The 22665-nt window shown below is 49.7% G+C and overlaps 2 protein-coding genes across 9 annotated transcripts in view; one reads left to right on the top strand and one right to left on the bottom strand.

Moving 5' to 3' along the window:
- Positions 1-9396, top strand: Cib3 (calcium and integrin binding family member 3). 2 transcript variants are annotated; one of them, NM_001191081.2, is made up of 6 exons: positions 1-121; positions 306-340; positions 2836-2947; positions 6350-6497; positions 7934-8129; positions 9302-9396. In NM_001191081.2, the coding sequence occupies exons 1-6, from the start codon at positions 71-73 to the stop codon at positions 9321-9323; spliced, it is 564 nt and encodes a 187-aa protein (NP_001178010.1). In that variant the 5' UTR covers positions 1-70; the 3' UTR covers positions 9324-9396. The 2 variants fall into 2 exon arrangements, with proteins under 2 accessions (NP_001178010.1, XP_063131803.1); XM_063275733.1 differs by having other exon boundaries at positions 9-340.
- The window catches only part of Hsh2d (hematopoietic SH2 domain containing), a 22429-nt gene continuing 7859 nt past the window's right edge, over positions 8096-22665 (bottom strand). Inside the window, exons 2-7 of one of the 7 annotated variants that reach the window (XR_005494527.2) lie at positions 21492-21638; positions 17504-17593; positions 16505-16670; positions 15920-16042; positions 14979-15213; positions 14354-14491 (exon numbers count right to left, since the gene is read on the bottom strand). Coding sequence is in view for 6 of the 7 variants with exons in the window: in NM_001271328.1 (NP_001258257.1) it covers positions 13988-14491; positions 15920-16042; positions 16505-16670; positions 17504-17593; positions 21492-21616 (1008 nt within the window). In the remaining variant the exon portion in view is untranslated. Of the gene's footprint in view, positions 8249-12892; positions 15214-15919; positions 16043-16504; positions 16682-17503; positions 17594-21491; positions 21639-22665 lie in introns of those variants that run through there. The other 6 variants (XM_039094088.2, NM_001271328.1, XM_039094087.2 and 3 more) reach the window with 6 other exon arrangements.

Below are 22665 nucleotides of genomic sequence, written 5' to 3' on the forward strand. Positions count from 1 at the left end.
TGTGCACAAATGCCCCTGAGGAGCCACCTGTAATTTCAGTTCCGGTGGATTCAAGGCTGCGGTGTGCAGCATGGGTAACAAGCAGACTGTGTTTAGTCACGAGCAGCTGGAGGAATACCAGGTGGGCATGTGTGGTGGATCCTGCCAGGCGGGCACAGCTTGGCCTGGGATACGGGCAGCTCAGAGTCTCCTCAGAGCCCTATTTGTGACATCAGGCTATCTGTGTGGGTTTGGACTGCCTAGAGGGGTACATGGGGAGACGACCCGGAGGCAGATCTGGGTCAAGCCGGTTTCTCTCCCCACAGGACTGTACTTTCTTCACGAGGAAGGAGATCATGAGGTGAGTGGGGGATGAAGGGAAATGATACCCCAAAACAACTTTCTAGTCAGTGCTGGGCCTTTGTGCAATCTTCTGGTTATTGTTCTTTCTGTCTTGTTTGTTTGAGAAAGGCCTAGGCTAGCCTCAAAATTACCTCTGCCTCTTGGGTGCTGGGATCGATCACAGGTGTGTGTCACTGTAGCTGGCTGCAATTAAGAAATATGATTGTGAGGGGTTGGGGATTTAGCTCAGTGGTAGAGTACTTGCCTAGGAAGCGCAAGGCCCTGAGTTCGGTCCCCAGCTCCGAAAAAAAGAACCAAAAAAAAAAAAAAAAAAGAAATATGATTGTGGGGGCCATGATTTGTGAGTGTGCAAATGTGCCCTGGTACACTTGGAGCAGTCAGAAGAGAATTTGTAGAGTTGATTTTTTTTTTCTGCCCCCTTTAAGTGGGTTCTGGGACTGAACTCAGCTTTCAGTCTCTTTCTACCACGTGGGTCTGAGGGGTCAAACCCAGGTCATCAGGCAAGGCGGTGTGTCTTTACCAGATTAGGCGTTTGAGTCATTTGCCGTCTTGGATCCTCTTGATTTCCCTTTTCTCGTTCGTCCTTCCTTCCTTCCTTCTTTCCTTCCTTCCTTCCTTCCTTCCTTCTTTCCTTCCTTCCTTCCTTCCTTTCCCTGAGAGATAGGGTTTCCTCTGTGTAGCCCTGGCTGTCCTGGAACTCCCTCTGTAAACCAGGCTGTCTTCAAACTCACAGATCCACCTGCCTCTGCCTCCCAAGTGCTGGGATCGCAAGCCTGTAGCACCATGCTCAGCGTCTTTGCAATATGAAGAGAGCTGAGATGTAGCACCATCGAGTTTAAAGCTTCGATGACGATGTTGCCTGGAGGTCCATGGACTGAGGCAGAAACGCCTGGCTAAGAAGTCACACCCTGCCTGAGCCACGCACCGGCTGAGTTTTTGTATCGAGGAGCTTGTCCTTTACCCAAGGGTGTCAGGGAGCCATGGAAGGTGCCTTGGAGAGGCGCATTGGCGCTTTGAGGTTGGGAGTGCAGGGCAGAGCTGAGATCCAGCTCTGAGCTGTGAGGGGCACAAAGGAGATTGTGCTGGGTGGTGGCAGCTCCTGGGCGACTGACTGCAGGTTCTTGGCTTGAGCCCAGCAGGATGGACACTGATGAACCTCCCATGTCATCCTTCTGTTTGTTGATCCATTATCCGTGAAACCTAAGCCGGCTGCGGTTCAGCTGTGGGGCAACAGGCCGAGCCCCTCTTGTGTGGGTACAGGGCATCCATTATTGATGGGTACACCTCTAACCCATCAGCCTATTGTCTGTGAGGACAGCTGGCAGGTCACTTTGGCCGTCATGATCAGATTACTGGTGGGGAAACTGAGGCTTGGGCAAGGAAGACATCGGTTCCCAGGGCAGATGGACAGAGTCCTGATAAGTGGTGTTCTGACTGCCCAGGCTTCCAGATTGTTAAACAGAATGACCAAGGCTGGGAGGAGAGAGGAGCTCACTGGATGCCACAAAAAGACACCAACTCTATGGGTCCACAATATGGCTCAGCAAACAAAAGTGCTTGCTGCCAAGCCTGAGGATCAGGGTTCAAACCCCAGGACCCATATAGTAGAAGAGAATCCACTTCCACAAGTTGTCCTCTGACCTCAACACCTGAGCTGAAGCATACACACAAATAAATACGTAACTGTAAAAATACTTTTAAAGAAAAGGTAAACACGACATTCTCCCACAGGACCCCGGGGATTTAGGACTGAGCCTTACCAGCCATTCTCAAGTATGTAGTCATGAGAAAACCCATGGATATCCTTGCTCCTCTGAGATAGTTCCTAGCAGCTTTTGGACATCAGAGGTATCAAAGGTGGTCTCTTTGAGGCAGGTGAAGAATGTGTACGGAAAGGTTATATGTGTGGTGGTCAGTGTTTCCTATGTTCCCTTTTTAAAAAAAAATCCAGAAGCAGCACGAGCCCGTCACTTCCACACTCGGGGAGCAGAAGCATCAGGAGTGTGAACATTAGTTGCTTGTCTGTGCCCTGCTTCATCGGAGGAAGCCTGCCTAGCGTAGACAGCAAAGGAAGCGGTGGCTGGGGTGGAGGAGCAGTAGAAGCAGGATCCTGCGAGGTGATGGTGGAGTATATAGGTTATACCCTAGATCCCTCAAACGCTGACTGTGGAATAATCAGCCATTGGCACCTCCTTCTTCTAGCTCCATTTTCCTGGTGAACTCCTACTCCTACTTCTAAACCCAACAACAATGCTCCTTCCTCCCGGAAGTTCTTTCTTTTTACCTTGTTTCTCCTTCCTCGCTCTACCTTGGCCTTGTCTATGGGGAGGGTGACAGGGCTCTGTGCACTCAAGATTCAGATTCATGCCTGAGGCTTCTGGGGACCCAGCATCCGTCTTTGTGGAGTGAGTCCAGTCAGTGTTCAAGAAGAGGGTCAAATCCCTTCTGCCTCTTGGGTCCCAGCCTTTCCTGGTTTCTCTCTTCCCACACCAGGCTGTTCTATCGGTACCAGGACTTGGCCCCTCAGTTGGTGCCTCTTGACTATACCACCAGCCCCGAGGTGAAGGTGCCCTACGAGCTGATCGGGAGTATGCCGGAGCTAAAGGTAATCCCGGGCTGTGGGGAAAGAGTGAAGACAGACTGAAGATGTCTCCATTGCATTCCTATATCCCCATTTTACAGAAAAGAAAACTGGAGCTCTGAGAGACACACACAGGAAGGACAAGGTTAAAGGGAAGTCATGGGCTGGGGCCTGGTTGGACTTAGACCTCTGTCAGAGGCAAGCAAGTGTCTGTAGGTTTGAAGCTAGTCTGGGCTGTGCAAATCAGAAAGACACAGCACTTGGGAGGCAGGGGCAGGCAGATCTGAGTTCAAGGCCAGCCTGGTTTACAGAGCAAATTCCAGGACAGTCAGGGCTACACAGAGAGACTGTGTCTTGAACTCACACACTCAAAAGTTGTATTTTACTCTGCTGAGGATCACGTCTAAGTTCCTAACTACAATCCTAAGCCTGGCTCCCCAAGCAGCTCACCCGTGTGACGATGTGTCTTAGCTGATTGTCAGGTCCAGCGTCCAACACAAGTCTCCGATTTGAGGGCCAGGATCCTGGAGGAGATTCTCCAGCCACGGGGCAGACCAAGGTGGTTTCTCTCCAGATGTGGAGAGCAGAACGTTGTTCTCGGTCTCTGCTTATTGGCCGCTGTGCAGTGGGCATCATGGGGTTCTAGGACCACCATGTCTGCTTTTCTCCAGTGTGTGGTGTCACTGGGTTCAGGTTATCAGGAGCAGCCCTGGGGGTAGTGAGATCTGACTTATCTAGTTTACATGTCTAGAAGGCATGTCTTTATTATGTTCATCATAGGAGAAACATGTGTGGAGGAAATAGGGGAATGTGTGTTTATGTGTCAGAATGTGGAGGGAGGGGAGGATGTTGTGTATGGGGAGTGTGGGTATGGGTGGGTGGGTGTGAATGTGTGTGTGAATGTGTGTGGGGAATGTGTGTATGTGTATATGTGTGTGAGGTATGTGTGTAGGGAGGGGTGTGAATGTGTGTGGGGAATATGGATGTGTATGTGTGTGTGTCAGGGGGATGGGTGTAGGGATGTGTGTGTATGAATGTATGTGGGGAATGTGGGGATGTTTGGGGGGTGTGAATGTGTGTGTGGGATGTGTGTGTGGGGTGTGTGTGTATGTGAATGTTTGTAGGAAATGTAGGTGTGTGTGGGGGAATATGTGTAAGGAATGTGGGTGTGTGTTTGGGGATGTGTGTGTGTGGGATGGTGATGGTGGTGGTGGTATGTGTATGTGGAGGAAGATGCGTGTGAATGTATGGGATGTGTGTGTGTGTGTGTGTGTGTGTGTGTGTGTGCACTGGAAACAGCAAAGAAGGCAATATGTGTGTATGGGGGGGATGTGTGTGGGAGGGGAATATGTATGTCGGGGGGAGCTGCCGCAACTCCAGCTCCAGGGTACCTGACACCTTTTGTGATGTCACTCAGAAGAGACACCTATCTTGGAGAAACACGAATAAACACGCACTAACCCCAGATTACAGACCAAAGGACAGATAGTACCAGAGCCCACCTTGCTGAACGAATGAGGTTCTGTGTTGGTCACTGTGCTATGAGGTGGCACCATGACTACAGAAACTCCTATAAAAGAAAGCATTTGAGGGGCTGGGGATTTAGCTCAGTGGTAGAGCGCTTACCTAGGAAGCGCAAGGCCCTGGGTTCGGTCCCCAGCTCCGAAAAAAAAAAAAAAAAAAAAAAAAAAAGAAAGCATTTGACTGGGGCTGACCTACAGTTTCAGAGGGTTAGTTGGTTTTCATCATGGCAGGGAGCATGGCAGCCTACAGGCAGACACAGTGCTGGGAAAGTAGCTGAGAGTTCTACATCTGGATCTGCAGGAGGAAAAAGACCCAAGGCCTGCCTGGCTATTCAAACCTCAAAGTTCCCCCAAACCCCATGACACACTTCCTCCAACAAGGCCACACCTTTAATCCTTTTCAAGTAGTGATTCTCCCTAATGACTAAGAATTCAAATATATGAGCCTATCAGGCCCATTCTTATTCAGACTACCACAGGTTCCTTACAGGAGCAGAATGAATCCAAGACAAGTGCATTACCAAAGCCCACCCCAGCATGGGTGACAGCTCGTAAAGCTGGGGACGGGAGCTCACTGTACAGCCTGCAGACAGCTCAGTGGGTTAGAGTATTCTTTCCAAAAGACTCAGTTGATCTAAACCTCTTCAGGTTGGAGCCTCTTTTAAGCAGCCCAGCTTGTCTGAGAGCATCTTTTAGTAGTCCTTAGAGTATATATGCTCTTGGGAAAGACAGGGATAGTATAGTGAATCTTATCAGTTTCAGGGACTTCCTGAGACTACTTTGATTTGTGTGCTTCAGGTCTTTTTTGTTTTGTTTTTCGGGACAGAGTTTCTCTGTGTAGACCCAGCTGTCCTAGAACTGGCTCTATAGACCAGGCTGGCCTCAGTGAGATACTTTGCTTCCTGAGTGCTGGGATGAAAGCTGTGTACCACCACAGCCTAGCTTATTGTTTTTTATTCGTTAAACATATGTTATTATATGTGTGTGGATGCTTTGTCTGTGTGTATATCTGTGCATCACATTCATGCCCGGTGTCTGCAGAGGCCAGAAGAAGGTGTTGGATGCCTAAGTTATGGATGCTTGTGAGAGGCCATGTGGGTGCTAAAAACTGAATCTAGGACCTCTGGAAGAGCAGCCAGTGCTCCTGCCCACTGAGCCATCTCTCCAGGCCCTAAATTTATTTTAAAAGGACAATATATGTGAATGTAGTGATCAAATAATAAGAAAAGAAATCATCTAAAAACAAATTAAAGAGAGGGAGTGTGTGCACACACTGAGGATATAGTTGAGGGATAGAATATTTGCTCAGCATGTGTGTAGCCCTGTTTCCAATCCTGGAAACACACACACACACACACACACACACACACACACACACACACACACACACACAAATTAGAAAAGTTAAGTAGGGGCTGGAGAGATGGCTCAGTGGTTAAGAGCACTGACTGCTCTTCCAGAGGTCCTGAGTTCAATTCCCAGCAACCATATGGTGGCTCACAACCATCTGTAATGGGATCTGATGCCCTCTTCTGGTGCGTCTGAAGAGAGCTACAGTGTACTTGTACATAAATAAATAAATCTTAAAAAAAAAAAAAGAAAAGTCAAGTAGACTCATCAGAAGACTTACACAGGCCATCTATGGGCTCAGAAAGTATCCGATTGGTTAGCTTGAGTAACATGCCCCTCCCAGGTCTGTTACTTCTGCTAGATGAATGTCAGCTTCTAATTGGCTTCCTTGAGTCACAGCATCTTGTAGAACTGGAAATAGGGTGTACAGATGTGAGGAGTACGGTTGCCTGACTTCCTGTCCCAGGCCTCCGGGTTCTGGGGTGGGGCATGGGTGACATCTGTGGGCTATGGAGGAGCCCCGCAGAGCAGACACCTGCCTTCCTGTCCCCAGGATAACCCTTTCCGCCAAAGGATTGCGCAGGTTTTCTCTCAAGATGGGGATGGTCACATGACCTTAGAGAACTTCTTGGATATGTTCTCAGTGATGAGTGAGATGGCTCCACGGGACCTGAAGGCCTACTATGCTTTTAAGATTTATGGTGCGTGCAGGGCCCTGGGGTGGGAACCAATGGAAACCATAGAGTACTTGTCTCCCCAGGGACTCCAATGCCTACACAGCCTTGGCCTCCACCCTATTCCAGATCTCCTTGCACACTCTTCCACCCATATCAGACTCATCCTTCCGTGAATTCATCAAATGCGTCCAGCCTCAGGACATTTGCTTCTTCTGTGCCCTCTGCTTAGAATCTACAGCCTCACTAGGGGATTCTGGGCGGGGTTCCACCCCGGAGCCACGCCCCCAGCCCCCTCACCGATTCTAGGCGGGATTCCACCCTGGAGCCACGCCCCCAGCTCCTCTCACCGAGAGATTTTAGGTGGGGTTTCACTCCGGAGCCACGCCCCCAGCCCCTCACCGAGAGATTGTAGGTGGGGTTCCACCCCGGAGGCCCCATCTGTCTCTGTTCAGAGCACACATAGGTGTTCAGTATTTTCTGAATGAGGGCATATGGAATAACAGCACTTTTCTCAGAGTCTGGCCCATAGTCGGCACTTAATACTCATAGGTGAGTCAATGAAGAATGATGCCATGGTACCCAACACACAGTAGGTGCTCAGTAAATGAACCAATACAACTCTTCCAGGCCCCAACAGTGCACAGCTCCCACAGGTGACATCTGTTGACTGAGTCACTTGTGCTCCTGTTCATGACCTCAGCCACATCTGCTGTGGAGGTCAGCAGGAGCATCCAGGCAGCTCTGTAATGTGAAAACAGCCTTTTATATTGTTTCTTATCTCAGCACGTGAAGGGGGAGTTAGTGAAAAATCACACCACAGGGTCTGGCGTACAATAAATACTTGACGAGCCATTGAATTAATAAGAAGCAGCTATTACAATGCCTGGCACATAGTATGTGCTTAATAAATACTTGTTTAGTGAATGAATGACAAAAATATGAGCACATATGCCACACAGTGGGTATCCAGTAAACATTTACTGAATGTATGGATACGTGAGGAACAGTTATATGCCTGACACACTGTGCATGCTCAATCAGTTGTGAATGATGGATAGATAAATACATTATCCCAAAGACTGGTAAACAGAAGGCACTCAATAAATGTTTGACAAGTAAAAATGTGAAATAAACTCATCGTGTCTGGCTGACACACAGTAAGTACTCTCTAAATTGAATGAATGAAAAAGCTATCGCAATGCCTAGCATGCAGTAGGCACTCCATAAATGCTTCAGTCATCACGGTGCCTGGTATGCCATAAGTGTTGCTTAAGTAAAACAAACAGTTGTCACACTGGCTCAATGGCTCTCAGTGCCCAGGGTGCAAAGCTGTGGGGTAATCAGTAGGCGCTCAATACCTGCTGCATTGAGTTCTGGGTACCCATGTACAGTTCCAAGCATGGGGGACAGGCATGTCCTCCGGCTGCCCGGTATCCCCAGCCTTACTGTTGGCCTCACAGACTTCAACAATGACAACTACATCTGCACATGGGACCTGGAGCAGACAGTGACCAGGCTGACCCGTGGGGAGCTGAGTGTGGAGGAAGTGACCCTGGTCTGTGAGAAGGTGCTGGATGAAGCAGACAGTGACCATGACGGGCGGCTGTCCCTAGAGGACTTCCAAAATATGATCCTGCGAGCCCCAGACTTCCTCAGGTGAAGGTTCAAACCCAGGGACGGGAACTTCTGTTGTGTCCTCGGAGGCCTCAGGGAACAGCCCCAGCTTCTCTGGCTTCAGCCCACTCTGCCTGAAGCTAGAAAGCTGTGAGCATCTCCTGTGGACAGAAACAGTATTTCCATCAACTACCACAGAGTTTTGCTGTGAATGGTCCACACAGCTGTCCTCAGCAGCCTGGGAGAGGGTCAGAGGCTCAGTCACAGGGCTGGGCTGGTTTCATAGGTAACACAGTCGGAAGACTATGACCTGGGCTACATCCTTCTGTTTGTTTGATTTGGTTTTGCTTACATTTCCTGAATTCCCCTGGCTGTCCTAGAGCTCTCTATGTAGAGCAGGCTGGTCCTGAAGTCACAGAGATCCACCTGCCTCTGCCTCTGAGGTGCTGGGATTAAAGGCTTGAGCCATCACTTGCCTAGCCACTCCGTTTATCAGACGAATAAAATGAGGCTCTAAGGCAGCCAACGACCAGGTTTTAGTCCTACAACCGAGTCTGGAAAGGAGTTGGGATGTAATATTATCCAGGTCGGTGCTCACAGTCCCCATGGAGAACTGGGCACGCCGGCACACAAACCTATAGTTGAGACATCCAGGAGTCTGAGGGAGGAGGATTACTGTGAATTCTAGGGCTGCATGGGCTACCGAGTGGACCAGGATCTTCAAAACACCAAAACAACCAAAGCAAGCATAGGTCTTGTTTTCTGGAGGAGGGGCTCCAGAGCCCTGGCTGCCCTGGTGGTTCTGTTCCAGGCACCCCCATGCTCATGATGGCTCACAACTGTCCACAACTCCAGCTCCAGGGGACCCGGCACACTCTGCTGCATACACACACACACACACACACACACACACACACACACACACGTGCACAAATAGGTAAATGTTTTAAAGAACATGCTGTGGGGGCCACATGCAGAATGACCCCAAAGTTGACCTCTGGCCTCACACCTGCCCCCAATAAGTCCCATGGGGGAGGAAAACTGCCATCTGTGATTTCTGGGGGTTCATATGCTTGTGAGTCCCTGTGATTTCTGGGGGGGGGCATTCACATGCCTGTGGGTCCCTACTTCCCTGAGTATAGAAAGGGGATATTGGGGACCTGTTGGGGTGTTATCTGTTAGCTGTCAGTGACACCTCTACTTTCTGCACACAGCACCTTCCACATCCGCATCTGACACGCTCAGAGGACAAGACCTGGCCCTCACCCATGTCGACTCCGCTCTCTGAATAAACAGGAATTGAAACTGCCTTGGGATCTCTGCCTTTTGCTGTGTGGCCTTGGTGTGGCTGCACCCACTGTGGGTTGCCATCTTGGATTCATACAACAAACTGACGACTTTTCGACCTAGAGCTCTAGAGGAGCAGGAACCTCACGGTTCACCTATGGAGGAAGTCCAAGGCCACACCACAGCTCCTTTCTAGAGGCCTGAGCATAGGATTGCCTCATTTTTCACTCACACATCCATGTCTTGTGAATTCCAGGAGCCCAGGGTTGTTTCAGGGTCTTTTGGTTAGGGCACCCACCTGCTGAAGCAGTTGTCCCATCACACAGCCCAGGCACCCTGAATCTTCCCAGACCACTCACCCAGTGACTAAAGGCCCCAGGTCTTGGGCCTGCACCTGCTGCTCTTGGAGAAGACCTTGGGTTGGCTTCTGGTAGTCATATGGTGGTGACTTTCAACTGCCTGAACCCCATTCCAGCAGACCTGACGCCCTCTTCTGGTTTCCATGAGCAATTGCACCAACACACATAAAACACTTAAAAATGAAAATAGGTTTGGCTGGGGAATGGTGGCTCACAGCTTTAATCCAGGACTCAGGGGACAGAGGCAGGCAGATCACAGTGAGTTTGAGGCTAGCCTGGTCTACATGGTGAACTTCAAGAGAGCCAGGGCTATCTAGAGAGGCCCTATCCCAAGCAAAACAAAAATTAATAAAAACAGGCCCAGCCTGGTGGGGAGCACACATTTAATTTTGTCACTCAAGAGGCAGAGGATATTGTGGTCTAACCAGGGATACATAATGAGACCTTGTCTCTCAATTGATGATGATGATGAACAGAAACCCCAGGGCTTCCCTGGCTCTCTTTTGTGTGTTCCTCTGAGAAGGGACTGCTTGTCTTCACCACGAAATGGGCCCAGAGAGGCCTATGCACATCAAAGATCACACAGTGCTTTAATCTCTGCAGGGGATTCCTACTGCCGATCCATACCCTGTGCAGGTGCCTTTGTGTTTAGGGGGAATATGCATGTGTGCCTGTGTGCTCTCATGCAGGAGGATGTCAGAGGCTATCAACATGAAGTTGGTCCCACAGTTTTCTATTATGTCATTGATGGGGAGGAGTTACGTGCCTGCCACAGCACATGCGAAGGTCAGAGGACAGCTTATATGCGTCCGCTCTCTCCTTCCATTATGGATGCTGGGGCTCAAACTCGTTCTCAGACATAGCAGCAAGTGCCTTTACCTGAGTCATCTTTCCAGCTCAAAACTCTCCTCCCCACAGCATTTCTCTGTGTAGCTCTGGCTGTCCCGGAACTCCGTCTATAGACCGGTCTGGCCTTGAACTCACAGAGAGCCACCTCTGCCTTCCAGGTGCTGGGATCAAAGGCATGTAACACTACCATCTGGTTCAGATAATTTTTGACATAGGTCTGGAATCCACTAAGTAGGCTAGTGCCGAGCCTGGTATGGCCCTGGTTGGGACAGAGTGACATGGTTCCTACCCCTGGGACAGGTCCCCGGTGTGACACCTCCACAGTGTCGATGGCTGCTGCTGGTGTAAGGCTTGTTTATGTAATGATTACACATTTTCACAGTCCTCTGAGGAATGTCCTTTCCCTTAACATTAATGACTCCATGATAATTAGACAGCATGGGTTCAGAAGCTGAAGGTGTGTCTGTGTCTCAGTGAAATGGTAAACACCTTTGGGACCTTCAGGACAGCCCTTAGTCTTATGTAAAAGAATTCCAAATACATGAGTTCGTGTGTGTGTGTGTGTGTGTGTGTGTGTGTGTGTGTGTGTGTGTGTCTGTGTGAGTGTGTGTGAGTGTGAGTGTGTGTGTATGTATACATTTTCTCAACTATGCAAAATATATGGATGCAATGTGAATTATATGAGGGGCTTCACAGATCTAAAGAAACAGAGGCAGCTGAACTATAAGCTAGCTTGTCAGAAGGTTACAAAGGCAAGCAGATTCCTGAGTTCAAGGCCAGCCTAGGATATATGGAGGTTAGGTGCAGGTGTGGTAGAAATGGTAATCGCAGGGCAGGGTCCCACTCAACTTGCTTATTGTTTATGGTAATAAAGGCAGTCAGATATCTGAATTCTTTTGCAACGTTAAGAAAAAAAATGTATGCTTGCTGTCTCTTAAGAATTGGAGTAAATGACTAGATTGATATGTAGAATAAAAGACTGGACCTGTGTTCTACAGGAGATGGCCTATCCAGAGAATATTTTAGGATAAAAAGAGAGAACTGCTTGGAGGTCAGAGACGGAGACAGACAGATGTGTGAGCACACATGCACTTGCGAACACACACACTCTCTCTCTCTCTCTCTCTCTCTCTCTCTCTCACACACACACACACACACACACACACACACACACACACACACACACACACAAGCAGGACATGGACAGAGAGATCTCTTAGGACAGCAAGCAGAGTAGACAGAGAGATCTCCAGAGAGAAAACAAGACATAGAGAGAAGCAGACTGCAAAAGCTGAACAAGCAGAGCACAGGCTGTCAGCTTGAATACACCCACGGTTTGACTTCCAGTCACTCTTTTTTTTTCCCCTTCGGAGCTGAGGACCGAACCCAGGGCCTTCAAGCGCTCTACCACTGAGCTAAATCCCCAACCCCTCCAGTCATTCTTTTCACCGCTCCCAGACACCCCTTCTCTCTGAACCCCTCTCCGAGGCTGGTCTTGGGCAGGCTAGCAGGCCAGTGAGCTTCAGACATCCTCCTGTCTCTGCCCCTCCGGCACTGAATTCCAAACTTCAACCGTAATGGTTCTGGGGATGGAACGGGTCTTCATGCTGTGCACAACAAGCACTTTACAAGGAACCATCTCCCTAGCCCAAAGTGGCTTCTTTTTTTTTTTCTTTTCTTTTTTTTTCAGAGCTGGGGACCGAACCCAGGGCCTTTCGCTTGCTAGGCAAGCGCTCTACCACTGAGCTAAATCCCCAACCCCCCAAAGTGGCTTCTTAGAGGGCCTTAGACATGGGCCTGTATTCTTCAAGGCTGGTATTGATGCCCTACTGTGTGCTAGGCTTCTGGCCCAACTCTTTAACTTCTTGGGAGGGAGGGACATCTGACCAGCAGTTACAGGCCCAGCTGGTGGGTGTCCAGTGGGCCGAGGTACCTTGACTCTGGTGTTAAACAGAGCACACAGAAATTGAGAAGGCCTAAGACTCCCCCAGTGCAGGCAGACACCTCCATACATTTGTAGCCTTGGCTAAGCCACCTCACCACCCGAACCTCAGCCTCTTCTTTAAAATGATGATCACCGTATGTGACAGATTTGCTCAGCACCATGAAAAGGCCATGTCCAGTTGTCCCCAGTGGCATCAGGGATTGGTGCTAGCCTTCCCCATCAAGGAATCCAAACTGCAGATTTGCACAGGACCCTCGCAGAGCCTTCCATAGGCCTTAAATGTCTACATAACTTGGACTAGTGATGCAATGCTGATGTCTTACACACTGGACCATTTAGGGAGACAAGAGAGGAACTTCACATGCTCAGTACAGATGCATTTCACTTTTTATTTAGATGAGGTCTCCCTGTGTAGCCCTGAAACTCACTACGGAGACCAAGCTGGCCTCAAACTCACAGAGCTCTTCCCGCCTCTGCCTCTGGAGTGCTGGGATTACTGGTGTGTACCACTATGCCTGTCTCACAGTTTTTCTTCTCTCAGTCAAGCTTTCATGTAGCCCAGGCTAATCTCAAACTCCAGGTAAGCCGAGGCTGGCTTTGGGCTCCTGACACCTCTTGTCTTTGCTGCCCAAATGCTGCCCCCACACCCCTGGCCACAGATGCAATTGCTTTGCATCCCCTCTCTCTCCCCCTCCTCCTCTGCGTGTCCTAGTGTGTGAGTGTGGGCGGGAACATGTTGGATTGCCCGCATGTCTGTCCTCCACCTTGTGGAAGCAAGGTCTCTGTAAGGCAGCAGCCACCTCCCGTCTCCTTGTAGCTGCTCTGAGGACACACACACACACGCTACTGCAGCATCTTTGTGGGCTTGGGGGAATTGAACTCAGGTCCTCTCAGCCCTTTACTCACTGAGTTATCTCCCCAACCCTCAGAAGACATAAAGCTTTCAGAAAAAAAAAATGTCATCCCTGGAGCTGAGGACAGAACCTTGCATTTGCTAGGCAAGCGCTCTACCACTGAGCTAAATCCCCAACCCCTGGAAAAACATTTGTATTTGAATGTGGCTGAACATGAGACATGCATCCCAACGATACTGAGAGATGACACACGGCACAGGCCTGGCACCTGTTGAACCTGCCACGTCTCTGCTGCCATCTTTTAAAGTTACATCGGCTTACGAGTGTGTGCTAACACACGTATGTAGAAGTCTGAGGACGTCCTCCAGAAGTTGGTCCACAGCTCTCCCCGTGGGAGTCCTGGGGATAGAACTCAGGTGTTGGGCGTGGCTGAAAGTTCTTTTACCTTCCTATGCACTGGGCCACCTCACCGGGTCCCTAAAGTGGTAGCAGTAATTCCATTATTTAGGCTCCCTCAGCTGGTGCCTGCAGGGTTCAGCCCCCTAACCTCTTCAGTACAGTTCTCTGGCTGTAAGGAGATGAATACCCAAGACTCAGAAGGTCCTGTCAGTACCCAGGGGCAAAAGGTGGTGGTGGGAGATATTCCTCAGGCAACCAGCCCTGGGCTTCTGGCGAGTTGGCAGGCTCCGGGGCTGACAGGCCCCTTATCACCTTTCCATGCCAGGCTTTGACCCCTGAGAGTGCCTCCCTCCAGCTGGCACGCTTGGAGTCCCTGAAGGTGGCTTCTCTGTCTCTCAGGGCCTCGGGCTGTGTGGGGTTTTGGAGAGAGGTAGTGACTGCACAGGGGTCCTCGGAGTGGCTTGCACTGTCCCAGCTGAACGCTCGAGTCACAGGGCTATGATGTTGCTGTGCCACGCGCCTGGCATTCCCCAGCAGGTTCATGGCCGACAGGTTTGAAGTGAGCCGCTGTTTCACCTTCCGGCTGGTCTGAGGTAGGGACCTCAGGTTCTTCCACAGTTTCTGTCCAGACTCCTCGAAAAGGACTTTTGTGGAGCAGGAAGCCAATGCGGATTCTCCTTTAGTTGTTGTGGATGGCTTCCCTTCAGAAGCCTGGAACAGAGACAGGGAGGCCTGAGGCCCAGCTGTCTAGCAAAGCCCCACGCTGCCTCAGAACCTGATCTCCGTACCTTCTAAGCACCACCGTTGCCCCATCTCCCATCTCTATGCATGGCTCTCCCACCTGTCCCAAGGCTGGGATGTTTTCTCAAGAGACACAGTTGGGCTGCAGGTGTGGCTCAGTGGAATTACCCAACATGCTTGTGGGGAAGGTGTCTATTATCAGCATCTCCCCACTCTTCTCATTTGGGGTTAGGGTAGGGTCACTGAGTACCCCCTGAGGCCTTTACCCACAATGGTCCAGATACTTACTGCCTTCTGCCACTCTGCACTGCAGACACACAGAACCCCAGGACCTTTGCACATGCCCCCCTCATTCCCAGAATGCTCTTCCTGAATCTCTGTCTGGTGTGGTTTCTCATCCTTACATCCCAGCTCCCTGAAACCTTCTCCAGGATGAATCTTGTGTCCAAACACATACCCAGAACACCAGCTTGCTCCATCCTCACTGCTGTCAGAACGTCTCGCCACACAGGAAGTTCAGCAACTACTTCAATCTCAGGGGCATCTAAAGGCCCTGCTAGCCTCAGGGAGCCACGGCACATAGGTCGCCTGCTGATTTACTCATCTAGACTGACAGTTCATTGTCAAGCTCCTTCAAGAACCTGGTCCTTTAATCCCAACATCTGGGAGGCTGAGGCAGGTTTGAAGCCAGCCTGGAGTGCATAGGGAGTTCAGGCCAGACAGGGTTACATAGTGAGACCGTGTCTCAACAGAAACAAACAAAACCATGTCTTGGAGGGGTGAAGACAGCAGTGCAGAAAAAGCCACCCGGACTGCAAAGTTGCATGGGAAAGACAGAAAGGAGATGTATACACCCAGAATAAACAAGAGCCTCTCAATTCGGAAGTTGTTCTTTGCTACGGGGTGATGGGGGAGTAGGGGGTAGGGGGAAGGGGACATAGGACAATGGAGACCCTAGATCCAGGGACTAGGGAGGGAGACCCCTGAACAAGGGCGTCTAAAAGAAGAAGCCAGGCTAGTGCAAAGGCCCTGGTGAGGGACCCTGAGGAGGAAGGACCCAGAATGGAAGAGCACAAAAAGTTCTCAGGTTGGCTGATGATCCAAACAGAAGAGGCAGCTACAGGCTGAGGAGCTGAAGTTGCAGACCTAGTGGGTGCTTCCGGAGGGGCTGGGATAGAACCTGGAGCCTTAGGATATTCCTGACAAGGACCCCACCCCTGAGCTACACACACCAGGAGACTGAAACATGGAGTCTTATCTTAAGAGTCTGGAAATCACTGGAATTAAAAAAAAAAAAATTACCTAGCAACAGAAGAGAACTCTTTCTAGAAAGGGCCTGCTCTAGCAGCATCTGTTTCTGCCTGGCCCCAGGCCAAGTTAGAGGTGTTCAGGGCATACCTCTTCAGGTGAGCCGGAAGAAGGCCTTTGAACTTCCATTCTCAGAAGTTGCCTTCCATTATCCTGAACCAGCGCATTCCAGTATAGGAAGAGATCTTCGTAGTCCACACTTGCTGGATCCTTCTGGAAAATGTGGAAGAGTCATGGAGCTCAGACCCAGCAGCATTCAGAGGACTGTGGAGAGCACTCTGGTGTGTGTGTGGGGGGCTCCTAAACAGAGCTCTGAACTCAGGCCACGCCCACAACATCTAGGCCACGCCCACAGGTCGCAGAAGAAAGTGCCCCGCCTACAATTCTCAGACCATAGAAATAACTTCATCTACAGCAGATTTTAGGCCACACTCAGTAGCCATCAGAGAAAAGAGCCCCTCCCATGGCAGGTTTAGGCCAAATCAGTCAGAAGCTGAAAGAGTCCAGCTCACATCGGTAGGCTACGCCCACCAGCCACGGAGGAAAGCCATTCCTATCCTTAGGAGTGCAAAGCAGGGGACCTGCAGGGCCAGAAGGTCAGTGGGCAGTTGGGAGTGGCCCGGGCCTAGACCTCTGGCACTCCCTTGCCACTGGCTGGGGTCCTCTTGCTCTCACCTGCCCGCAGGCCCGGGTCAGCAGCTCCCCGTATGGCCGAATAGGGTTTTGTTGGTGGAAGGTGACCAGGGCGTCCAGAGAGGCGTGGGTCACGTGGTCCCCAGCGAAGACGAAAGTCCCATCTTCTGAAAGCTTCACCATGAAGTGACGGCAGCAGGTTTCGGCTCTGTGGAGATACTGCTGGGGTTGGGATGCTGTCCTGTGCACCAGCCTCTCAGTGCAGCCACTGTGCCTCAGTTTCCCCAGTCACCACACAGGATTTCTAAGGTCCATCGCTGAAGTTCTTGGGTGGATGAAATAAGCAGATATACGCTAACTGTGACGGTGTCTGCCTGTCATCCCAGCGCTGGGAAGACTGAGGGCAAGAAAAGTGTGGAGGCTTGGAGGCCAGCCTGAGGTACACAGAGAGACTCTGTCTCAATTAAAACATTAGGAGCAAAATGATGGTAATCCTTTCATTTTGAAGACACAATCTCATGTAGTCTAGGCTAGACTTAAACCTGCTATGTAGCCACGGATAACCTTGAATTCCAGGTCCTTCTGCCTCAGCTTTCATTGTGCTGGGTGAACAGGTGTGCACCTGCACACTACATAGCAAGTTCAAGATCAGCCTGGCTTTGAGACCCTCTCACAAACAGGCAGATGGGAAGAGAGGAAAGAAAGGAAGGAAGGGAGGAAGGAGGAAGGAAGGAGGGAGAAATGGAGGGAGGAAGGAAGAAAAAAAAGGAGGGAGGAAGGCTTCACCTTGAATGTTCTAAGATGCCAAAATCAAGGTTTGGGGTCCGGGATTTTGCAGCCCCGGCTTCCTGGATCCAGACTAACTTGCAGGTGACGGGTGAAGGAGGCAGGGACCACCCTCAGATCTCTGTCTGCCCCCTTCCTCAGGCAAAGTCTCAGGTCCACCCCAGTGTTCCAGCCAGGTCTGCAGATGTGGGCAGACCCTCTCAGGCATGGGAGCCCTCTCCCAGAAGCCTCAGTTTAGCCTCCCCATGGCCTTACTTGTAGGAAAGGGTGTAGCCCACATGGCTGTGGCTGACTCGGATAAGAAAGGTCCCCGGGGGTTGGGACTCCAACAGGTTCTCAGCAGCCCTAGAGAGACACAGAGGAAGACTGGCTGGATATGGAGGGAAGCAAGCATAGGCGATGTCTTAGTAACCCAGGGTTCCATTTGGCTCTGGCTACGCACACAGCCCTCTGATAGTAGTGCGATTGGCAGCCTGGCTCTCTCACCTTCGTGCTCTGTGTTCATGTGCACCCTCTTCCCTCTGAGCCATGCACACTGCAACCATGGACTCCCATGGGCACATCTCTCTTTTAAGAATGGGCTAAGTTTCCTCCCCAAAACAGTCAAATTTAGTTCCCATTTCAATGTATTCCCAGCGTATCTAAGACAAAGAAATGAAGGGCTGGCCAAGTGGCTCAGAGGGTAAAGGTCTTGGAGCCAAGCCTGTCTGCCTGAATTCAGACCCTGGCACTCACATGTAGGAGGAGAGAACGGATTTTAACAAGTTATCTTCCAAACTGCATACACATACTAAAGAAATACAAAAATACTAAAAATGTTGTAAATATCTTGTTACAAACCAAGAAAAAGTCTGACCCAGCTTCAATTGGTCTTGGGTAAATGGTCAGGCAGATGGTGGGTGTCCCTCAAGAGGATGGCGAATCCCTCACTTCCTACCTGTGCATAACTGGGCATGCGTATGACTAGCGTCAGGGGCATTATAGTACAGATCTACGTAATCCAGGCATGTGAATCAAAACAGAACCACTCACAGGAGCCCCCTAGCAACTAAATTCCTCCTCTTGGAGTGCACACCTTTGGTCCCAGCACTTCAGAGGTAGGTGGGTCTCTGAGTCCAAGGCCAGCCTGATAGAGTACGTTCAAAGATAGCCAAGGATACACAGAGAGACCCTGTGTCTAAAACAAAACAAACGAACAAAAACCACACAAACAATTCCCCCAAAACGAAATGTCCACCACCACGCCTGGACTTCAGTTTTTCTTCACCTAGAACTTGCTCTGTCCCAGGCTGGTCTTGAACGTAGAGATCTGCTTGCCTTTGTCTCCTGGGATTAAAGGTGTGTACCATCACACCTGGGCCAAAGTATTTCATGGCCACTGTTCTTTAGGTCTGGATTGAAAGCCTGTGTCTTCCATCCTCAAGATAAGGGCCACAAGTGTGCCCTCCATTTCTGGATTGATTAAAAGTTCAAATGAGAACGATAATGGGGTAATAATGCCTAACATTGGCTGGGCGGGATCTTGTCCTGAGGTCACCTCTTCTCAATCTGTTTATCTCCTTGAATATGGAATTCAGCTTCATTTCACTTCCTGGTTCCCTTTAGTCTTTCAACTACACATTTTGTATTTTCCCTTTAAGAGCTCGCTAGGCTTGATCAAAACACTCTTCATGAGACTGAACCACAGGATAAAGTCTAAACTAGGCCTTTTGAGGCCTCCTTTCCTAATACAACACATCTGAATCTCTTCACCTTAGTTTCAGGCAGACTCCCTAGAAAAGGGCAAAAAGCAGCCACATTCTTCACCAAAACATTGTAAGAATCATCTCTAGGAAGCATACTAAAATTCCTCTCCTCTGAAATTTCTCCAGTCAGGCACCAATATCTTCTATATTTCTTCTAGGATGGCCCATTACATCCTACTTAAAGCATTCCACTGCTTTCTAATTCCAAAGTCCCCAAATCCACATTCCTTCAAAGAAAAACATAGTCAGGCCTAACATAGTAATATCCCAGTCCCCTGTGCCAAGTTCTGTCATAGTTAGGGTTTCCACTATCATGAAGAGACACCGTGAGCAAGGCTACTCTTATAAAGGGCAACATTAATTGGGGCTGGCTTACACTTTCAGAGGCTCAGTCCATTATCAACGTGGTGGTGAAAGCCAGAGTTGGGGTCAATCTAAGGTCAATGGGAAAATCTCACCACAACCCTCCTAGCACTAAGACCCTTCCCTTCCAGGAAGAGTAGAGCCAGCTTAGTTCCTGGAACAACTACAAGCCGACTATCAGACAAACCACTTGACCCGTCACCCAACTGACTTCCTTTGGAAAGTCCCGAACGGTCCACTGACCACAAGTCAGTTTGCAGGTCGATTTGCTCCACCAATAGTACCCTACCCAGTTAATGTTGTTTGAATTCTGCCTTTATTGTTTGAAATCTGCCCTTATCAAAGGTATATAACTCCCTGTTAGAGTCTGCTCAGGGTTGTCTCCCTCTTGAAGCAGGACGGCCCCAACATGCTGGAATAATAAAAGTCTTGTTTTTGCATCGACCACCGCCTCCGTGAGTCTCATTCAAGGGGTCCTGGTAGAAGTCCAACTCGAACCTCACAATGGGGAGCATGGCAGCGTCCAGGCTGCCATGGCACTGGAGGAGCTGAGAGTGCCATATGTTGTTTTGAAGGCAAACAAGAGAAGACTGTCTTCCAGGAAGCTAGGAAGAAGGTCTCAGAGCCCACCCCCACAGTGACACACTTCCTTCAACAAGGCCACACCTCCTAATACTGCCACCCCCTGGGCCAAGCATATGCAAACCACCACACAAAACAAAAACAAAACAAAACAAGGAAATGAAAAGAATTCTTAAACACTCTGACTCACATGACTTATTGCCAGTCTCTTAATTTTTATCACATTTAACTTATTTATCCTGTGTGCATGGGCAGATGTGCTGATACATTCAGAAGTCAGAGACAGCCCACAGAGGTGGTTTTCTCCTTTTGCCTTGTTGTTGTCAAGTTTGGCTACATGTGAGAGGGATGAGACAGGGTGATTCCATGGGAGGCTTCAAAATGGCAGTTAAGGGGACTAGGCCTAAGAACTGGGCAAGTCTAGGCAAGCCCAGGCAAGACAATTACTAATAGAAAAAGACTCCAGGCTTCAAACCTCCATAATGGCTCTGGAATACCTAGAGATAGAGTAAGATAAAGTGTATTTATCCCTGAATTTCAATGTGCTTTAAACTGGGCCTTGTGAGTTCACTTTGGGTCTCTCTATCTTGGTAATGGGAGACACCAGCATGTTGGACTTCTGCAGAATAAAACACTCTTTACATGTACATACCGTGTGAGCCCGGGGTATCATCCTTCATGGAATCATGGACCCTTACACAGGCACCTTTACCCCGAGCCATCTTGCTGGCCTCTCCTGTCAATCTTGAGCCTCTCTAACCACTTTTTCTTGGCTCATAACTAGATCATTTTGCAGCTTTTGCAAATCCACGTGAACCCTTATCTTCAGTCCCTTTTATAAGCCAAGAACTTGGGAACATATGACCCTGCCCTGGTTTCTAGGATTGAGAGCCTGGAGCTTGGAAGCCCGCACTTGCAGATTGCCTTTCTTTCGTTTTTGGGGGGAAGAGCCTCATATAGCTTGGGTTGGCCTCACACTCACTGTGTAGCTGAGGATGATGACTTTGAACTCCTCATCCTTTGCCCTCCACCTTCTGAGTGCCGGGACGGCAGTATGGCTGGTTTATGGGGAGTAGAAACAGAGCTTGGGAGCTTGGAGCTTTGTGTAGGCCAGGCAAGCACTCTTGAGTTACAAGCACTGTATTAACTAAACTACAAGCACTTTATCAATTGAGCCCTAGCCAGAGCCTCTGAATGAAGAAAATAACACCAAGTCTTCCTTGGTGGCTTCCTGCTTAGACCTCCTCCCACAGCCTCTGCCTGCCTGTCCCAGGTCTGAGACCCTCGTCGGTGTAGCACAGTATCCCAGACGGAAAAGCAGGGGCTGTGGTCTGATGTACTGAGTCCAGAGCCCAGCAGTGCTATGCACCTGCTGTGTAATCTCATTCCGTGTCTATCTCTTCCTGGTCCTCAGCTTCCAATAGCCTGGAGCTACTGAGATCGTTGTGAACAGGGGGTCTGCTGCCTGATTGGTTACTCAAATGTTCACTGTGGTTAGGGTGAAGGACTAAGAAGCAGGATGTGGGTAGGATGGGGGTTGTACTATGTCTTACTCTCGGGAAATGGTGCCATGGAACCACTCGGGGATCCCGGATTGGGCCAGCAGGTCCGCCTGGGTGTGCACAAACCAGTCCAGCCGAGGGGGTAGTGGTGGAGGGAGCCTCCCAGCCTCTGCCATGGCATCCAGGGAAGGTGGTCACCTGGGGGGGGGGAGGGAGAGGTGGGTATCTCTTCACTCTACTATTACAGACCATAGTGCCTCCTGCTGGGAGCCTTTCAGGTGGTCAGAGCAAGGGCAATTCCTGTGGACACAGACTTGCTTCCTGGTGACCATTGTGTAGCAGGCACTGCCATTGGGGCAAGAGTGTGAAGGAGGGATCAAGTGCCTTCCTCTATTACTCTGTACCATGGTTTTTTTTTGGGGGGGGGTCTATCTATCTATCTATCTATCTATCTATCTATCTATCTATCTATCTATCTACTTATCTATCTACCTACTTACCTATCTACCCACCCATCCATGTATGTATCTATCTATCCATCTATGTATGTATGTATGTATGTATGTATGTATGTATGTATGCAATATATATATATATCCATTTGTCCTGTGTGTGTGTGTGTGTGTGTGTGTGTGTGTGTGTGTGTGTGTGTGTGTGTGTTGGTGCCTTCAGATGCCAGAAGATGCTGGATCCCCTGGAGCTATAGTTACAGATGGCTATGAGCTGGGAACTGAACTGGGATTCTCAAGAAAGAGCAGCGAGTGCCCTTAATGGCTAAGACGTTTCTTCCCAGACAGGGTTTGTTACTGAACCTGCAGCTGCTCATGTAATTCCAGGGTCCTCTTGTCTCCCAGACCCTCACCCCATGCTGGGCGGGTGTTTGTCTTGCTCTGTTGTCTCCATGCTTACTCAAAGGCAAACTTGAGCTCAGACCCTCAAGCTCACATGGGAAGTATTTTTCTGACTGAGTGGGCATTTGGTTTGGTTTGAGACAGGGTAGCCTCACTATGTATCCAAGGCTGGTGGCCCAGTCCTGCCTCTGCCTCCGTAGATGACAGCTGCTTTTGTGCCCTGTCAATTCATACACATGTTGGTACTGCTGGGCTTTGAGGGCTGGTGACACAGAACGGGAGAAGTGACATGGTCTTGAAATGCAAAATAGCATTAAGTTTTAAATGGAAGGAAAACCAGCTAAAAGATCTTCCCTATGCCTCCTCACTCACAC

Source organism: Rattus norvegicus, chromosome 16 (genome assembly GCF_036323735.1).
Source record: "Rattus norvegicus strain BN/NHsdMcwi chromosome 16, GRCr8, whole genome shotgun sequence".
Lineage (NCBI taxonomy): Eukaryota > Metazoa > Chordata > Mammalia > Rodentia > Muridae > Rattus > Rattus norvegicus.